Source organism: Melozone crissalis, unplaced genomic scaffold (genome assembly GCF_028551555.1).
Source record: "Melozone crissalis strain CALT ecotype California unplaced genomic scaffold, PUWL_Pcris_2 ptg000013l_1, whole genome shotgun sequence".
In the NCBI taxonomy this organism is placed as follows: Eukaryota; Metazoa; Chordata; class Aves; order Passeriformes; family Passerellidae; genus Melozone; species Melozone crissalis.
In genome coordinates, this window is record NW_026535791.1 from 57,851,355 (window position 1) to 57,866,572 (window position 15,218).

The 15,218-nt window shown below is 42.6% G+C and overlaps 1 protein-coding gene across 6 annotated transcripts in view; it reads left to right on the forward strand.

Moving 5' to 3' along the window:
- The first annotated feature begins 2,048 nt into the window (after positions 1-2,048).
- Positions 2,049-15,218, forward strand: part of GLRA2 (glycine receptor alpha 2) — a 119,288-nt gene continuing 106,118 nt past the window's right edge. For 2 of the 6 annotated variants that reach the window (XM_054271575.1, XM_054271571.1), the window contains exons 1-2: positions 2,049-2,703; positions 4,863-4,996. In XM_054271575.1, coding sequence (XP_054127550.1) covers positions 2,636-2,703; positions 4,863-4,996 — 202 coding nt within the window. In that variant the 5' untranslated portion in view covers positions 2,049-2,635. The remainder of the gene's footprint in view (positions 2,704-4,862; positions 4,997-15,218) is intronic. The other 4 variants (XM_054271570.1, XM_054271574.1, XM_054271573.1 and 1 more) reach the window with 4 other exon arrangements.

A 15,218-nucleotide genomic window follows, 5' to 3' on the forward strand; every position in this document is an offset into this window, starting at 1 on the left:
GAACAAGGTCCTGCATTGAGGCAATCCCAAGCACAAGGGATTGTGCAGAGGATTGATTGCACAAGGCTGAGCAGAGGATAGGTTGATAGCAGCTCTCAGGGAAAGGACTTGGTGGTGTTGGCAGACAGGAAGCTGGACATGAGCTGGCAATGTGTGCTTGTCCAGAAATCCTCACACCTCCTGTACTGCACCAAAAGCAGCGTGACCAGCAGGTCGAGGGAGGTAATTCTCCCCCTCTGCTTTGTGAGACCCCTCCTGGAGTGCTGTGTCCAGGTTCAGGGGGTCAGCCTGAACGAGAAGGACATTGACCTATTGGGACAAGTCCAGAGGGAGCCATAAAGATCATCAGAGGGATGGAACACCTGTCCTATGAGAGAGTTGGGTTTGTACATCCTGGAGAAGGTTCCAGGGAGATCTTACAGCACCCTCCCAGATCCTAAAGGGAGCTAACAAGAGAGCTGGAGAGGGACATTTTACAAGAACATGTAGTGATAGATATTAAACTGGAAGAGGGAAGGTTTAGATTAGATATTAGGAAGACATTCTTTACTGTGAGGGTGGTGAGGTACTGCAAAGTGTTGCCCAGAGAGGTTGTGGACACGCCACTCCTGGATGTGTTTGAGGTCAGGCTGGGTGGAGCTTTGAGCAACCTGGTCTAGTGGAAGGCGTCCATGCCCATGGCATAGGGTTTGGAACTAGATGATATCTAAGATCCCTTCCAACCACAACCATTCTATGGTTCTCAATATTTTTAAATTTTATATATTCTATTTAATTTCTGGTTTTTTTCAGATTCATCCTACCCTATTAAACTAAAATAAACAAACAAAATGCAACAGCTGAGTTTCATTTAATGAACAGTATGCGGCTTTGATCTCTGGCTAATGTGTGAACAGAACAATTCTTTTTCAGAAACACTTTTTTTTTTAAGATGACTAGACACATGGTAACAGTAGTTGTCCTGAAGCTGTAGGTTTTTCACTTGGAGATGTGAAAAATGTGTGCTTGTGCAAATACTCTTGTGGAAGTGAAGCAGTGTTCAGATGCACTGGATCTGTGGTAGGAGAATACAACTGGACTTAAAAAATACAGATGAACCTAAAACTGAAGAAAGAACAATAGTTCCTTTTATTTGGGGAGTGCAGGATGGGTAAAAATCCCAACTTCTTTGCAGGAATTGATTTCCACACTGCTGAAAGTCAAGTTGGGCATGTTCAGGTGGAATTTGTGCATCAGCTTCTGCCTGGCGCCTCTCCTCCTAGCGGTTGGCACCACCGAGGAGAACCGGGGCCCTTCCTGTCGAGGCCCTTCCTGTCGATATTCCCGCAGGGTGATGGGGCCCGGCCCAGCCCCTCTTTGCAGGGTGGGTGCCCGGGCAGGGCGGAGGGCAGAGCGGAGGGCAGGGCCGCACCTACGGCAGCTCCCCGGGCAGCGGGAGCGCCCTCAGGGCCTGCCCGCGCCGCGACAGCGCCTCCCCGCGGCGGGAGCGCGCATGGCACCGCGCCGCTCCGCAGCCCCACGCGTGACAAACGCACCGCGCTGGCACCGCCATCCCACACACCGCAGCGCCACGCGTGACAAACGCACCCCGCCGACACCTCTGCCCCACAGACCCCACACACACCGCATCCCCACGCGCGACCAACGCACCGCGCTGACACCCCCCACACACAACACACACCGCAGCCCCACGCATGAAAAAGGCACCGCGCTGACACCCCTGCCCCACAGACCCCACACACACCACACACACCACAGCCCCACGCGTGACAAACGCACCGCGCTGACACCCCTGCCCCACCGTCCCCACACACACCGCACACACCGCAGCACCGCTGCCCCCACGCCGCTCTCAGCCCGACCCCCGGCCCGCGGGTCCCGCCCGCCTCCGCGCCCGCCCGCCTCCGCGCCCGCCCCCGCGGCAGCCCCGGCCCCGCGCCCCGCGCACGCCCCGCGCTCCCCCCGCGCCCCCCGCATGCGCAGCGCGGGCGCGGAGCTGTCCGAGCGCTGAATCCGGCGCTGCCGCCCCATTCCAGCACTGCCCGCCGCTCCCGCCCGCTCCGCCGTGCCCGCAGCCCCCTCCCGCACACCCCGCCGCCCTCCCCGGCAACGCCGACGCTTCCCTACCCAAAGAGGGGAAAGCAGAGCGACCCGGTAGCCCCACCACCGTTCATAAATACTAATTTTCAGCGAAAGGGGAATAAAACATTTCGACAACAGAACTGCTCTCAGCGCTGTTCCCTTTTGCCTGATGCTCCTCGCATAGTTGGGTTTTCTCCTCCTCTCTTTTCCTTTTTTTCCCCGCTTTCTTTCAATTTCTTTTCTTCTTTTTTGCTTGTTTTTTTTTCCCCCTCCATCACCAAAAACAAGTCGAGGGAACGACTGTGTCTGATGCCTTATCTCTTTTGTGCTGACTGCTGGAGATGAGCCTAGGCTTGACCTGACCATGATTCCAAGGACTGGCACTTGTCTTTTACCCCCACTTTGTAGAGATCCAGACCTTCTCTTCCCGATTGTCAAGAAAATTAAATTTTTGCTGAATTTGGAAATCTAGGCAGCAGCAGCTTACTTTTTCCCTGCATCTCTCTGGAATCATTTCTGGGATATTTCCAAATCATCACAGAAAGCAGGAGGAATGAACCGGCAGCTAGTGAAAATTTTGACAACCTTGTTTGCATTTTTCTTAGAGACAAACCACTTCAGGTAGGTGATACCACTCTGTAATAATATTTGTCAAAAGGTCGTGAGAATCATAACTATAAAGATACTACGTCACAATAACCTAGTTTGTTTGCTGTATTTGAGAGTGTTTTGTGTTCATTCTATATAGACTATCCCTTTTTACACTCAGAGACTCGTTGCCTGGTAACAAACACAAAAAATAATAATCTCAAGTTTGGGTGATCTATTTTCCATTTTCTGGTGCAAAGATGTGGGTTTCTTTTCACTGTATATCAGTACAGCTAAGAACATTTTCTTTGGCTTTTCTTCCTAAATGCAAATTCTCTGCTCCTGTCAAAGGTTGTTTAGGAAGTTGCTTTGGTTCCCTCCTCTTCAGTCTTTGGAAATGATTGTGCTGGTTTTGTCAGGGATGTAGTTATTCGAAATTAGAGAACCAGCCCTCTCTGATTTTGGTAAAACCCTGGATCAGACTAGTATTGTGTTCACTTAAAGTCCCAATGTTTCTGATTGTTTTTAACATTTTATGAGCTTTTTCTTCAGCTATTGACTTTTTTTTTTTTTGTGGTGCTAAGCAAACAGGTCAGCCTTATTAACCAGAATTTTGGATGAGATTTATTATTGGACTGTATGCTGCTGTGCATCTGCACGTACAGATGAATCTACACGTAAAAGTGTTGTTCTAAGAGTAATGAGGGATACATATAGAGACAGAGTGAAACTGTTTATATTTGTGAGCCTGGCTTCACAATACTCATAACTAGTGGGCTCTGAATGAAAACAGAAGTAATTTGTAGATAAATAAGTGTATTGTCTTAATTTTCCAATTTTTATTTTCTTAACTGAATTATTTCATTATTTAAGTTGGATAGATCATCTTCTGTGTATTAAATATTAAAAATATTTGCAATGGTGCCCTGTCATTGACAAAAGCAAAAGGAAGCAACTCCCTCCTATAAATGGAACCTGAAAAAAATGTGTGGAATCACACCATGAGAATTTACTATCACCTTGCCTTTTAACAATTCAGATGAATTGTTTCTCTTGTGTAGCGAGAGAGGATTTGATATTTTCTTCTTCTTTCAGATGACCAGATATTTATCTGATATTTTTATACTTGCATGCAGATGCATGAAAATACCCCATGAAACACTCCTGAAACTGAGAGGTTCCCTTTGGGCAAATATTTAAACAGAGAGTGTTTAAGAAGTCAGAGTCAGAATTGCTTTTAATTTAGCTCAAAGATTAAGTGGAAACAGACACAATGAAATTGGTTATTTAAGACTTAAGATAATGTTTTATTATTAAATCTGTGCCTCTACACACCAAATATGATAGTTTTCATTCTAGTTTCTTTTTCCCTGGGGAACAACCGTGGGGAACTCCCAAACTGTCTTTCTCTGCAATGTATGTTTGCAATATGCAATGTGCTGTGTACACAGCATTTCACACACATGATATCATACCAGAAGTTTTCCCTTAAATCCTTGAAACAGGTGTGTTCAATGAACTTGCGTGTGAATACCACCTGGTGATACTAAATTTTATTATTCAGTGCTCATGGAGTGGGGGTGAAACCCCCCTAAGATCAGTTCTGACTGACTCCAGAACCCTTCTTGCCGTGCTGGGAAGGAATCTGGACACTCATTAGCATGATTTAAATACTTTTTGGGCATAATTTGTAAAAAAGAATTAATTTTTTTTCCCATCTGTATCTTTCCCAACATTAAGAAATCCAGTATTTTTCAGTGGTGCTGATTAAATGTTGTTGGCTCTTGTTTGGAAGTTTAAGACCACCTTAAACCAGTGTTAACATAATATTTTAACAGCATCCATGCAATTAAAACAATGATATAAAAAAGGATATCAAAATTATTCTAAGATGTATCTACACATTAAGGTGAAGAGTAAATTGAATCTTCCTAAAGTCTTAAAACTGTAATGAATTTTTTTAAAGCTAAGGCTTTTTCTGAATGGAAAATTGTGTTCACGCATGATACCTGAAACTTGTCTTTATTTCTAGAATAAAGTTTTCAGATGAAAGGTAGAGTATGTTGCTCTGTAAAAACATTAATTTCTACCTTCACTGAGTTGAGACAAATTTATTTAGTTATGTAATTTCTCCATGACTTGAATACAATACAAGCTAAATATTAGCTAATGGTGGCTAATAATTTATTTAGGACGACTTTCTGTAAAGAACATGATTCAAGATCTGGAAAATCCCCCTCACAGACCCTGTCTCCTTCAGATTTTTTGGACAAATTGATGGGAAGGACATCGGGGTATGATGCTAGAATCAGACCAAATTTTAAAGGTAAGTTTTCTAAGACTTCTAATTAATTCATTGATAAAGTTTGGGATAAATTATAGATTTTGAGGGGGTTTTAACCTCTGGGTTTAGAGTATGTTTTCAATAACTTCACTTTTCCAGTGTTATAGTGCCATGGAAAACAGCTGATCCATGGAGTGGATTAGGAGACAGAACAGTGTAGGTAATAAAGGTCCAGAGCTTGAAAACCCTCTTTTGAAATGACAATAATGTTCAGCTGTCAGAAAATGCTTCTGAAGACTTTACTAATTTCACATAGTGAATAGGATTATGGGCTTCAGACTAAAACCAAATGAGATGACTTGTTCCTGAAATTTTTAAGCCACAAAGACAATATCATTAAAACTTTCATGCTGAGATATTGTCTTCCTTATAGCAGTGTCTGAAGAAAAAAAATCTGTTTTCTTTCAGCTTGAAGAAAGTAAAATCTTCTTCCCCAAGGTAGGGGGGACTCAAGGAATATACACAGAAGATTTTATCCTGCAAATGCTGAATGAATGATAAAAACCAATGGCTCAGGATCCCTATAAAATATAGAAGCTGTATTTTGTTCAGTACTTTTATAACAGTCCCCATTTATTCCAAAATTTGGGCTGAATTGTGGAACATCACCACGACCATCCCAGCACAAAGAAGGCCGTGTACTGGAAGCTTCTTTTGCTAACATTCTTTCTCAAAGCAAGTTTTCCTTGCTGTAGTCCTGTAAATCCCTATAGAATAGAGCACAGAACATCTTGTGGCTTTCTATGAAAGGAGTTGGGAGAGAAGTTTTCATTGCCATTATTTAGCATTTTGGGAGAGTCCACCAAAATCATCTCCTCTAGGCCAATTTAAAGCTCAATGTACGGTTTTACTTTGAAAACTGATAGAATGCTTTCTCCTTTAACAAATCTCGTGGTAATGTACATTTGCAACTCAAATCTATTAGCTCTGGCCACTGAAATGCATTTTTTCCTGCATTAAGCCTTTTTAGCAGTGTGAAAGTTGATAATGACTGGAAAAAATAATCACTTCTTAGCCAGTGAATGAACTGTAAGGAGAGAAGAAGCTCACATGTCAATGAGAAAAGTGTTTAATTAAATTTAGATCAAAGATTGGTTTCTTCCTTTTGTTCCACATGTGCAAATTACAAGATTTAGAACAAAGTGCCTTTTTTTGACTGCTTCCTATGCCTGAGCAAGGAGCAAACCAGTATGGATTTCAGATCCAAAGGTTTGAAAGCTGACAAATTAGGAAAACCGAGTCAGTGAAGTCTAAAGTCTTAATTTCAGAGTATTTTTCAAAGCGTTTATTGAGTTCCTGAACTGGTGTCCACATCAGCTTATAGTAAGCAATATTGCATTAGTCTCTCACATTAATTTTTTGTGTTTGCATGAGTATCAGTGAAATTTTAGAGAACGTAAATGAAGGCAGAAGTTGCCTGAATTGAGCACAACATCAATCCTTAAGAACATTTTCCTGCTCTTTAAAGAGGAAAGAGCAGGGGGGTGGGGTGGGGTGTGCACTAAAAAATAATCTCTTGTATCTCAGACAAAAACCAGTAACAGCAACAGTCCCATGTACAGACATGACTTAGAGACAGCTCTCTGTTGCTCCCCAGTATGAGTCTGCAACCATTTCAGGACAGCACAGGAGGCAGGCTCGTGGCTTTGCTCCCCTGACACTGAGGGCAGGTATTGTGTGGTGCACGCTGAGCTGTTTGACAGACACTTCTCCCCTCTGAGTCCTGTATTTTGTTTGCATTCCCAAAGTGAAGTTGCTGCCTGTTGACACAAATGAGACCTTACTGGGAAAGCATCTGCCATATTTTGGTTTTTGATTTATTTATTAAGTCACACTCCAGAGCAGGATGGTATGTTGCGGTAGTTTGAGCTGGTAAATAGATCTTCAATTCTTGCTCATAATTTCATGTCTGTGAGCTCTCCCAGAGCTCTCAGTATTCTGGTGAGGGGCCTGAAAGTTCTCCTTGTTCTTTGCTATGTTCATTTGAATGGTATTTTGGACCTCAGAGTTTAGAACTAGGGAGTTAAGTCATGCAGTTTTGAACTTCATATCACCAGTCAAAACCTTGCCAGCTAATAACCCTCTTTATTAGTCAATATCCATGTTTTCATTGCCCAAGTCTCAGCAATGGTTGAAAGAAATGGAAAATACTAATTGTTCTATATTACATACTTCTTCCTTTTAAAGAATAAGAACAGCTGCAAAGGAGTCAAAATAAATTTATTTTGCTTGAGTTAGTATGATAAAGATTATTTTTTTTACTGAGTCTTTACTCTGTCCATAATAAATTGTTCTGGTTTTTAACATTTATATGTATGTTTAAGATAATTTTGGGGTAAGGCCTATTGCACAATACTGATATTCTAAATCATATAAATGGAAGAATGCATGAAATGCTGAATAAGTACCTGATTCGTGACATTTTTCATATTTTAAGGAAAGAACTTTTTATCGTAAAAGAGGCTACTGGAGCAATGGTTTAAACTAAAGACCTTCTGTCTGGTTTTGATTTTAGTTTGGGGATAATTTTTATTTACTATGTTTCAGAAAAGACATTGTGAATCAAGATAGTTGTGCCATATTCAGCCTCTCCTCATAGGGTCTTGAGGGGCAGCTGTGTGAGGAGTGGCTGAGGGCACTTGGTCTGTTCAGCCTGCAGAGGAGGAGGCTGAGGGAAACCTCATTGTGCTCATGAACATCCTCACAAGGGGAGGTTGAGGGGCAGGCACTGATCTGCTGTCCCTGGTGAGCAGTGACAGGACCAAGGGAATGGCCTGAAGCTGTGTCAGGGGAGGTCCAGGTTCAATATTAGAAAAAGATTTTTCACCCAAAGGGTGGTTGTGCTCTGGAACAGGATTCCCTGAGAAGTGGTCACAGCACCAAGCCTGAGAGAGTTCAAGAAGCATTGGACAATGTTCTCAAGCACATGGTGGGATTCTCTTGGCCCCTGTGCAGGGCCAGGAGCTAGGCTTGATGATACTGATGGTCTCTTCCAACTCAGTTCAATCTGTGGTTCTGTGATTCTACTCATGCGTTTGTCTAGTTTTTTCTGCTTTAGACCAGTTACACAGCTTTTTCTGAGTCCACTACAGGGATTTTAAAGTGTCAGAAAACTCTGATTTCATGGAAATGCAACTGAGTAGAACACATTTATCTTATGCCACTGATTATACAATAATTAAATATACTTTTATGACTAGTTTGAATTACTGGAAAACAGCAGCTATTAGATTAATTTTTGAAATAAAGGCTGTGCACTCTAAAGAGAGAGGAAAATGCTACTTACTGGAACAAGGTGTTTTATCCAGATAAAGGATTTCTTCATTAGTGACTACTTCTTCCTATCTTGTTCTGGCAAATTAAAAAATTCAGGAAGATAGTGAGAGAGCAACAGGTGAATATATAAACATTTAGACATCAACAACAGGGGTTCTTTGGTTGGGATTTTTTTGTGGCTGTTTTTTTTTTTTTTTGGTTTTGTGCTTTTTTCCCAGCAGTACTGTATAATGAAAGGTACTTTCTCTTTTGTATTGTTCTGTCTTACATAATCATTCGAACACAGAAAAACATATTTCTTTTTCTTTTTGATTTCAAGTGTTTGGATACAAAATGTCCAGGCACTAAGAGGGGATATCTCCCTGATGAAAAGCCAGAAGGAAGTTCCAGAGTGACAGCTCTCAATACTGCCCTTCTTTAATCACTCTCTGTCAGATATTTAATGCATGCTTTTTCATTTTCCACTTATCTTTCTTTGAATTGGAACAGGCTAATAATTTGTGTAAGGACACAGAGGGAATACTTTTAAATGTAAATATGAAGACTGCAATCTAGTACTAACTGAAGTCCCTGAGAGTCTTTCTGTTGACAGCAAATATATGCTCATGGTCCTGTGAGTTGATTTGCAGTATCTTCTTCAGTTATAACATCAGTTGAGCATGACTTTTGAAATATAATAAAAGGTGAGACTTGGACAGTGCATTTTTACTTTATTAACATTAATTTTCTATTTTTTTATGGTAAAACACAAGAGAAGCAACGTCTTTTACTTTCTCCAGTTCTCACTTTGCTTTTAAAGTTAAAGAAAGGCAGGAAATGGCAGCGTAGAGCACCTCTGTTATGAAACTAGCCAAGAATGTGCTTTTTCATTGCTAGAAACAAGGGATGGTGAAGTGATATCTTAGCTTAGTGTACGTTCAGCTCAGGCTCAAGAGGACCGCATGTAATGCCAGGATACAAGGGATCAATCTAAAACTGAATTACAACATGAAATGTGGGGCTAATGCAGAGCCAACTTGAATTTAACATTTCCGATCAGGTGTAGATCTTCAGAAGTTAATAAATTTCAACATTTTAACACTTTCATCATCTACCATTATTAAAAATCTAAATGCAATCTAGAAATTATCAGACAGAAAAAACTCCATTATATATAGGCACTGCTATGTCTGTTATGCCAAATACTTTAAGTAACAGGCTGGCTGTCATGCCCTGCAGAAATGTGTTATCTTCAGGTATAGAAAATATTTACAATGAAGATGATAGTGATTTTCTTTGTATTGAATTTCATTCTATGTTTTAAATTCAGTCTTTCTGATTGAATCGCCATTTACTAAAGATTATTCTGATTTTTATGGAATTACACGAAGGTGTGCAGCAATAGTGCCTGTTAATATTACCCTCATAACTGCATGGTGCAATACAGTGTGAATTAACTTGCTCAAAAGCTGCTGTTTTGTTAGTGATGCAGTTTGGGGGTGTAGGGCCATAGTTGTAAAAGATTAGTCTGTGATTACAGCAGTGTAATGCCATTTTCATGCCGAGTTCGTGGGTTTATATCTGAATAATAAACACATGGACTAAGTAATTTACTGACAATTAGCCTGACAACTGTTACAGGAAATGGCTTGTGCACTTTAATACTTTAACTCCTTGGCAGCAAGGATCAGGTTTTCCCATATGTTTAAACCCATTGCTTACTTATTTGGCCCCTGAATTGACCAGTAATGAAACGCTTAAAGAACAGGAATGGAAAACACTGAATGACATTTAAGGGTGAAATTAGTGGCATCAAGCTTAATAAATAAAAGCAGTTTTCATGCACATGATAAGAGGATCTGTCTGCAAAAGTTGACCCTTATCTAGACATACAAAAGTTGAAAAACGTACCAAAGGTAAGCTGTGGGACTGTAGCAATTTGCTCTCCAGTGGTTAACAGCCTCCTCATTCCACTTCAGTTGGTAATAATTACTGGCCCTGAAGTCAGATGTGGTGAATATTCCGTACTGGGCTATTCTTCACAAAGGGCCAAGTTCAAAGGCTCAGAGGGCCAAGTCCAATGGAGACTCAAATCTTTTTCAGGCAGAGCAGTGTGCTGTAAGAAAGGACACATTATTGGTGCATTCAAGTCTTAGGGCATGGGATGAGGATTCTCTATAGGAGCAGGGTGACTAACGAGGCACTCTTCAGATCTGGCCAGACCATTGCACTCCCTAAATACAGTTGCTTGAGATGTCCTAGAATATATCATTAGGGAGGAAAGCTTCTGTTTTATTTTCTGTCCTGAAACACATCTGAAACTGTGCAATGTTTTCAGATAAAGCCATGTACATACACCTCATTGCCCAGCAAGATGCTGCACAAGGATACTTACCCACAGGACATGGGGTTTATTTGATTTTGTTTTATTTTTCTTCAACTGCAAAAATGAAGCTAAGGAAATGGTGCTCAGTCTCTGCCCTAGGTATGCCCATTTTCAGGCAGAAGGAGCATTTTAATTGTGTTTCTTTTAAAACTGCTAGGGAGGAGAAAAGGACTATGGACCTTGCACTTCTCTCTCTCTTTAATTTCAGGTTTTTCCTCAGAACATGAATAGGCTGGATGAGTTGCATGGCTAGTTAGGTTATGTCTGGGCTACTAGACAAATGGGGCCAGACAGCAAGCTCAAGGCACCTTGATTAGCTGCACTGCTTGGCTTTCTGCTCATCCCCTGGATCTCTCTCTGAGCTACCCACAGCCAGCTGCTTCCAGGGCAAGCCAGAAAGGCTGTGAGCACGCAGCAGGGTAAAGCACAAGTGAACCAATGCTGCCTGGCGTCCAAGCTGAGGATCGGTCCAGGTCTTCTTTTATATATAAATGTTTGGCCATGGTCATCTGTATTGTATTGGTGTGTTGCCTTTATTCAGAACCAATTATTTAATTGAGAGATATCAATAGATTTGGGTGTTGTAATGGAATATTATTCTGCTGCTGCATAAACTGCAAAGGGGATTTCTGAAAAAGAAATGTCAAAGCAGAGCCAAAGACCTTTCATATCAAAGGAGTACATCTATTGTTTGATCATATTCTAATATAAGTGTAATGTTTTTATCACATCCAGTGTCATGTTCACACTTAAATTTTTTATGCAGTTGAAGCCAAGGCCCTTGGGTCACTCATTAAGAATCTTGTTGTGTTCTGGCTGTTTTAGAAAGCATGCAGTTTATATTTAGAACATGTACATTAAATTTACTATAAGTATATACATTTATAATCTACAAATCTATTTTACACAGTTACTAGAAAAATGAATTCGTAAACCAGAAATATGCAGTTTTATTAGACAGTTTCAATACTCTATTTTTTTCCTCTGTAGATTTCCATAGAATCCTAGAATAGTTTGGGTTGGAAGGGACCTTAAAGATCATCTAGTTCCAACCCCCCTGCCACAGGAAGGGACACCTCCCACTAGACAAGATCACTCAGATCTCAGGTCAACCTGGCCTTGAGAATAACCAAGCATGGATCCTCCACAACTTCTCTGGGCAACCTGTTCCAGTGTCTCACTACCCTCACAGAAAAGAATTTCTTTCTAATATCTGATCTAAACCCACTCTCTTTCAGTTTAAAGACATTATCTCTTGTCCTGTCACTACAGTCCTTGTAAAATGCCCCTCTCCATCTTTCTTGTAGGCTCACTTTAGGTATGCTGGAAGGCTGCTCTAAGGTGTCCCCAGAGCCTTGTCTTCTCCAGGATGAACAAACCCAACTTTCTTAGTCTGTTCTCATAGAAGAGGTGTCCCAGACCTCTTCTCATGTTTGTGGCCCTTCTTTGGACCTGTTCCAACTAATCCATGTCTTTCCTGTGCTGAGGGTGCCAGAGCTGGATGCAGTATTTCAGGTGGGGTCTCATGAGAGCAGAGCAAAGAAGGACAGCCCTCTCCCTCTCCCTCTCCCTCTCCCTCTCCCTCTCCCTCTCCCTGCTGCCCACACTGCTTTTCATGCAGTCCAGGACAGGGTTGGCTCTCTGGGCCGTGAGCACACATTGGTCATGTCCAACTCTTTCTCCTTTCTCCTTTCTCCTTTCTCCTTTCTCCTTTCTCCTTTCTCCTTTCTCCTTTCTCCTTTCTCCTTTCTTTTTCTCCTTTCTCCTTTCTCTTCAGGGCTGTTTCCCATCCCTCTCTGCCCAGCCTGTGCTGGTGTTTGCCATTGCTCCACATGCAGCACCTTGCACTTGGCCTGGTTAAACATCATGAGGTTCGCACAGGCCCACCTCTCAAGCCTCTCAAGGACCCTCAGGATGGCATCCCTTCCCCCCAGCGTGCTCACCACCCCACCCAGTGTGTCCCACTGTCCATGTTGCTGACAAAGTAGCACCAGTCCCAACATGAGCTGATGGACTTGGACATTGAGCTGTTGACTGCAACTCTAGCAGGATTGATGAAAGAGGTTCCTGCTCTCCAGAGTCCCTTATCACCGTGCTTGGGGCTCTCTGATCTTTCCTGGTGCTCCTCAGGCAGCTCCTGGCTGTGCCACTGGCACCCAGATGAAGCAGCAGCAGTGGGTCACAGTGGGCTGTACGAGGGTGAGCAGCTCACCTCTCTTGAGAGCACGTGGGTTCTCCCTCCACAGCTTGTGGAAGAGTCACCCACTGTCCCCTTTCTCAGTGCACAAGATGCAACACAGGGAGCAGATGGAGCTGCCTTACTCGGCTCCAGCAGCGATCCTGATCTGACAAGTCTTTCCTCTTCACTCTCCACAGCAAAGAAGTGGTTCTGTGATGGCACCTCAGCCTTCAGGTGAAGTCTCATCCTCCTGCAGGTCCATGCCTGTCTAAACTTCTATTCTTCTTCATTACTGCCCCCCTCTCTGTGTGTACTGGGGGGGTGTTCTTGACTGTGCATACGTGTAAATCTCTGATTAAGTCGTCCAAAAATGTATGTATGAAAATTCATCTTCCAAATCAGCATTTCACAGTCTTTCACAGAAAGGTGTGATTTTAAGTCTGCAGAGAGGAGCCCCCCAGATGATGCAGGCAGGGAGGTACAGGGTCTGGCAGATCTCTAAGATGAAGTGTGCACCATGTATGGCATAAATAGTGGCCTGTCAATGTCATAAACACCAAGTCTGTGATTAAAATTCTAAATTTATAGATATAGAAAGGCTCTGATACTGGAAACTGTGCAAGATCTAAGCCATATATACATGAGAGAGAAGTACAATTCACCAAGCATTCAGTTACTTGTGAGGGTTAAATAAGAGCAGCCTAGTGGCTTATTTGAACTGTGCCAGCTACCAGCAATCCTCAAGTATTGCCAGGGAATGAAGACGTTATGATTACCCCTGATGCATGTTTTCATCAGGGGTATTCAGTATTTCATGAGTCAATAAAAGAAGAGAGCATTTAAAATAGGACTTAGGTGGAATATGAGCCCACAAACAAACCCCATGCCCCCTCTCCAGAAATCTCTCATCCACCTGCTTTGTAACTCTTGGCAGTGCATTACTATTTTACTTAAAGTTTCTCAGATTCTCTCAGTTTTGCTCTCAAGTGTGCACAGAAGTGCCCCAGTCTGCTTCACAGAGCACTCACCTCTCTCCTAATCCAAATTTAGACTCTCTGACGAGGCACTGCTCCACCTCCATCTCCCTATGTGGACCAGGCATCTCAGAGCCTGCCTTATATTCCACAGGAAAAAGATTCCTCTCAGTGTGGATCTGTAATCACTTAACATGCCATGCTGCCACCCCCAAACAAATGGTGTCTTCTGGGTGGCCTGACATCCTCTACAATGCATAGAAGGCTTTCTGGCCCAGTTTTCCCTCATCTAAAGAGTTCTCCATCTGACCCAAAGGAGTATAAATGATTCTGAGAGGTCTATTTTGAAGCAAAGAATTCAAACTTGAGCAAGCCAGGAAAAAAATTGCAAAGGGAGTGTGACTTTTCAACCTTTCAATGTAGCTGCTTGTCTGAGAAAGGAGAGCCTTTGCTCTTGACCACTTTGATGAGATGCACAGAACTGCCTGTTCTAGCCAGTACACTTTAGGGGCAACTGATGTGACTGTCACAGAAAATGTTGTAAGGACAGGGTTTGAGAAACAGCACTTCTCTCACATTTCCTGATGATTGCCCCAACCATTAAGATAGAAGTATTTTCAGCAGTAACCACAGATGCACTTTAGGATAAATCCCACCTCCTCTGAATAAAAGACAGTGAGAGATGTCCCACCCCATTTTCCTAGAAATCCACAGCCTCATAATCTGAGATGCAAGTCAACATCCTTTCAATCTGAGACAGACATAGAAGCTCTTAGAAGGGATCCTTTCTGCATGAAAACTCTCATTATTTTGTTATTTGCCACAAAACAGATTATATTTTAGAAGGAAAACCAGAAATTTTGGACTGATTTTTCAGTGTAAGATTGTATATGCTGATCTGGTGCAGTGGTCAGAGCAGTGGATCCTGAAGGGAGGTACCTCAAGCCCCCTGAGAATCACAGTTTCAGGAGGGCACACAAGGAGCCCGTCGCAGATTTCTTGCTCTCTGCAAGTAGAACCCTGCTGTGCTGAAGCACCCTGTTCTGCCCCATGGACCACCTGGTTCTTCACCATCCTGGGTGTTCTGCACCAAAGCAGCAGCCATGCAACTCCTGAGATTTTTTTGGCTGTTATAAACACTGGACTGTCCAGGGAAGCACAGTAGCAGAATGATGCTCTTCTCCCGAAGCTAATAACCTCTACCTGTGTATTTCTGTGTCTCCAAAGCCCAGGGCTGCAGAGAAACCACTGGGCACAGATGTGATGGCTGAACTGTGGGCACTCTCCACTAAGGAATGGTAACCAACACTCAATTGATTCATGCTGCACGAACAAACTCTTTGCTCCTCCACCCCAGGAACACAACTAGGGGTTATCTCCCTTTCTTTTGTCCTTGGGGAAATATATCTG